Source organism: Octopus bimaculoides, chromosome 3 (genome assembly GCF_001194135.2).
Source record: "Octopus bimaculoides isolate UCB-OBI-ISO-001 chromosome 3, ASM119413v2, whole genome shotgun sequence".
Taxonomy (NCBI): domain Eukaryota; kingdom Metazoa; phylum Mollusca; class Cephalopoda; order Octopoda; family Octopodidae; genus Octopus; species Octopus bimaculoides.
Genome location: NC_068983.1, coordinates 85,962,529 through 85,966,517, shown reverse-complemented (window position 1 = coordinate 85,966,517; position 3,989 = coordinate 85,962,529). Strand labels below are relative to the sequence as shown.

General features: G+C 36.5%; 1 protein-coding gene across 1 annotated transcript in view; it reads left to right on the top strand.

Moving 5' to 3' along the window:
- The window catches only part of LOC106880317 (histone acetyltransferase type B catalytic subunit), a 180,156-nt gene that overhangs the window by 5,603 nt on the left and 170,564 nt on the right, over positions 1-3,989 (top strand). Inside the window, exon 2 of the mRNA XM_052966756.1 lies at positions 2,582-2,659. Within this exon, the coding sequence (XP_052822716.1) occupies positions 2,582-2,659 (78 nt within the window). The remainder of the gene's footprint in view (positions 1-2,581; positions 2,660-3,989) is intronic.

Sequence of the window (3,989 nt, the reverse complement as noted above, 5' to 3'; positions counted from 1 at the left end):
AGTGGTTCAGTAATAGAGACCGATAGGATAAGTACTAGGCTTACAAAGAAAAAGTCCTGGAGTCAATTTGTTCGACTAAAGGCAGTGCTCCAGCATGGCTGCAGTCAAATGACTGAAACAAATAAAAAAGAAAAGAATATATATGACAGGCTTCTTTCGGTTTCTATCTACCAAATCCACTTGCCCAAGGTGTCACACAATGGGACTGCACCCAGAAGCAAACTTCTTACCACACAGCCACACCACATTTGATAAGAGGTATTCATCATTCACAGTTGGCATCATTTTAATATTTGTTTCTTTGTAGGGCAGCAAGCCAGCAGAATCGTTAGCACGCTGGGCAAAATGCTTAGCAGCATTTCATCTGTCTTTATGATATCTGCATTGAAATTCCATCGAGGTCAACTTTGACTTTCATTCTTTTGGGCCTGATAAAATAAGTACCAATTGAACACTAGTTGATGTAATCAACTTACCCCCCTCCCTTGAAATTGCTGGCCTTGTACCAAAATTTGAAATCAATATTTGGTTTGGTGTTGGCACCATCGTTCGGGCATGATCATTACCAGTGTCGCTTTCCTGACACTTGTGCCGCAGCTTCACTTTCCTGGCACGTGAAAAGACATTTGAGCAAGATCGGTGCCAGTACCGCTGGACTGGCTCCTGTGCAGGTGGCACGTAAAATACACAATTTTGAGTGTGGCCTTTGCCAGTACCGCATGACTAGCCTTCGTGCTGGTGGCACGTAAAAGCACCCACTACACTCTCGGAGTGGTTAGCGTTAGGAAGGGCATCCAGCTGTAGAAAATCTGCCAAATCAGATTGGAGCCTGGTGTAGCCATCTGGTTCACCAGTACTCAGTCAAATCGTCCAACCCATGCTAACATGGAAAGCGGACGTTAAACGATGATGATGATGTGTACCAGCTCATCTAATATGAGTATTGTGTGACTAATGCAAAGATATAACTTAATAATATGCACTGTTTTACATTCATTATTTTATGCTGGCATAGAGGAAATTGTTTTTTGTATACAAGGACAAAACCACAAGCTTTATAAACTTGAGCTTAGCTCAGAACTTACTGTCAGCCAGGCCAACTCAAGCTGACATCATTATTCCCTGTGAAACAAAAGGATGTCTGTAGTTATGCAGCTTGGGTTCTTGACCTTAAAGTTAATTGCTCATTTCCTTGTTATTCTATCTATTCTACAAGGCTTGGCCTCAGCATTCCATCAGTACCACTGTTAGGAAGAACATTCAACTGTAGAAACCATACCAAAGCTGACATTGGGGCCTGATGCAGTTTTGCAGCTTGTAAGATTCTGTTAAACCATCCAACCTGTGCCAGCATGAAAAACAAACATTAAATGATGATGATGACTTTTTTGAGTACCCACAGAGAAATAAAAAGCAGATCAGTTCAGTTGATTTGAACTCATGAACAACAGGTTCAAAATTAAACATTGCAAGCCAATTTATTTCACTAACCTTTGCATCACCTGTTATCTGTAGAAAGGCTAAAATTAACTTGATTGAATCTAACTACTGCATACGGTCATGAACATATTCACCATTTAACATCTGTTTTGTATGGTAGCATGGGTTGGATGGTATGACAAGAGCTTCTCAGGTTCTAATTGTCTGTTTTGGCATGGCTTCTACAGCTGGATACCCCTCCTAATGCCAGAGAAAGAGTATCTGACTGTAGCATGTATTTCACAGTTGTTGATTAAATTGTTTCATCCATTTTTTATAATAGATGGTTAGAGTATACATTTGTATAGGACTCTTGTGATTTCACATAATTCTGCTGGTAGTGATTATCATCACAGTATGAAGCAATCTGAGAATATCTTAACTCTTTAGCATTCAGTTAAATGTAATGCTTATAAATGTAATGCTTATAAATTCCCATTGTTTTGAATTAATCATGCATTATCTTGTAGCTTTGAGATTTTAATGTGAGTGCTTATTTTTAGAATAATATTGTTGGGTAAGTGTGAGAAACTAGATCTGGTCGGTTTGAACGCAAAACAGGCAAAACATTTTGGGCCTAATATGGCTGGTTTAAATGCTAAAGGGTTATGCAACAGGACCCATGATAAAACCTCATACTGCTATCTTATTTAACCAATTCTATCACTACAACAATAAATAAGCAAAAACTTAATTTCCCTTTAAAAATTATTATAGGGACTCATGAAATAGAGAGGTTGATGTAATCATCTAGTCCCCTCCCCAAACAAATTCAGGCCTTGTGCCTTTAGTAGAAAGGATGATGATTATTATTATCGTTATAGTTATTTAAGATGGCAAGCTGGCAGAACTGTTAGTACTCCAGGTATTTCATCCATCATTATGTGCTGAGGTCAATAAAATAAATACCAGTTGCGCACTGAGGTTAATGTAATCAACTTAACTATTCTTGGGTGAGAGTATAAAAAACCCACCTTTCTGCCAAGCCATGTGGAGCCAGTGTGGTAGAGTAGAATCATCTTAAATTTATTACTTTTTACTTCTGATATTGATTGCATGTAATGAATAACTTGTCTGTTATAACATTTTTCTCTTTTTAAAGGTGCACCATCAGGATTAATGAAAAATAAGCTTGAAGCTTACAAATGCTGTTCAAATGATGTCATTCATTTTAAGCTTGGTGAGTATAAATTCTTCTAAATTTGTTAAATCTTTCTGCTGTTGATGTTGTTGTTAGATAAACATGTTCAAGTGTTTTCAATAAATTTCTAAGCGTAGAGGTACAGTATGATAAGTATTCTAGGTCTGGACCATTCTGCTGTCCTGAGAATTTAAGTTATTGTTGTTTAACCCTAAGTTGATATATTATCAGAGTGTGATTATGCTCTCTTTTTTTCTCTATCAATAACTATGTTGCATTATGTCCTTTCCCTTTGTAATACAGGTGTAGTCTAAGGTAATTTGGTTGCTATTTCAACTGTTTGTTCGGAAATATGAAAATAATTTAATAACTTCACGTTATTGAAGGGAAGTAACTGCATGCAGCATTTAGTTTACCTAAAAAGGTATTTTATGTGCTTGCATTTTGCATCATTGATTGCTTTCATAAGCATTGTGACTGGATGCACAAAGAAATTGTTATAATATGTAAAGATTATTCAGTGACCTTTTTCTTTCTTTGAATTAAAATGTAAGTGTATTATATAAAATATTGTATGTATTTAATAATTATATCTAATCTGTTTATAGACTATGGACTTTGTTAATAGAAACTCCTTTAAGAGCTACTACATTAAAACTTGTATTTTCTCTTTTTAACCATTTGATTTCATACTTAACCCTGTGTCAAACAGGTTTTTCCTGATGTGAACTTGCCAGATTGCCAAAACTGACTGGAGCCTGGTGCAGTTCTCTAGCTCACCAGCTCCAGTCAAGCCATCTAACCCATGCCAGCATGGAAAGCAGATACCAAATGATGATGATGAGATAATGTCTGGCTATCTCTACTGGTTTTTAAAAAGTTCCCTTTACATTGACCTAAGCAATACATTGTCTCCATCTTATATATATTTGACCTTCATAATATGAAGGTCACTTATTTATACAGCTACACTCATAGATTCTGTTTACTTTTATATAGCATATAGATAAATCTGGAAAAACATTTCCAAGTACACCATTTATTACTTAGCCAGTATAACTTATACTGTTCTGTATTTTTGAGATGAGGAATTTTGTACATTATTTACATTGGATGGATATGTGTCCTTATCTTGTTTGTTTTTACCACAACGTTTCGGCTGATTTACTCTCCAGCCTTCATCAGGTTTGCTGGTGGAATTTTGAACCCAACCCTGGGTTCTCATTCCCAAGGTATTTTATGATGTTGTTGTTATTTATTCATTCAAGGCACTGCCTGGAATTGAACTCAGAATCTTGGAGTTAGTAGCCTGCATTCTTAACCACTATGCTACATGCCCGTTGGCAATAAAGGGGGCAATGGATGTAAA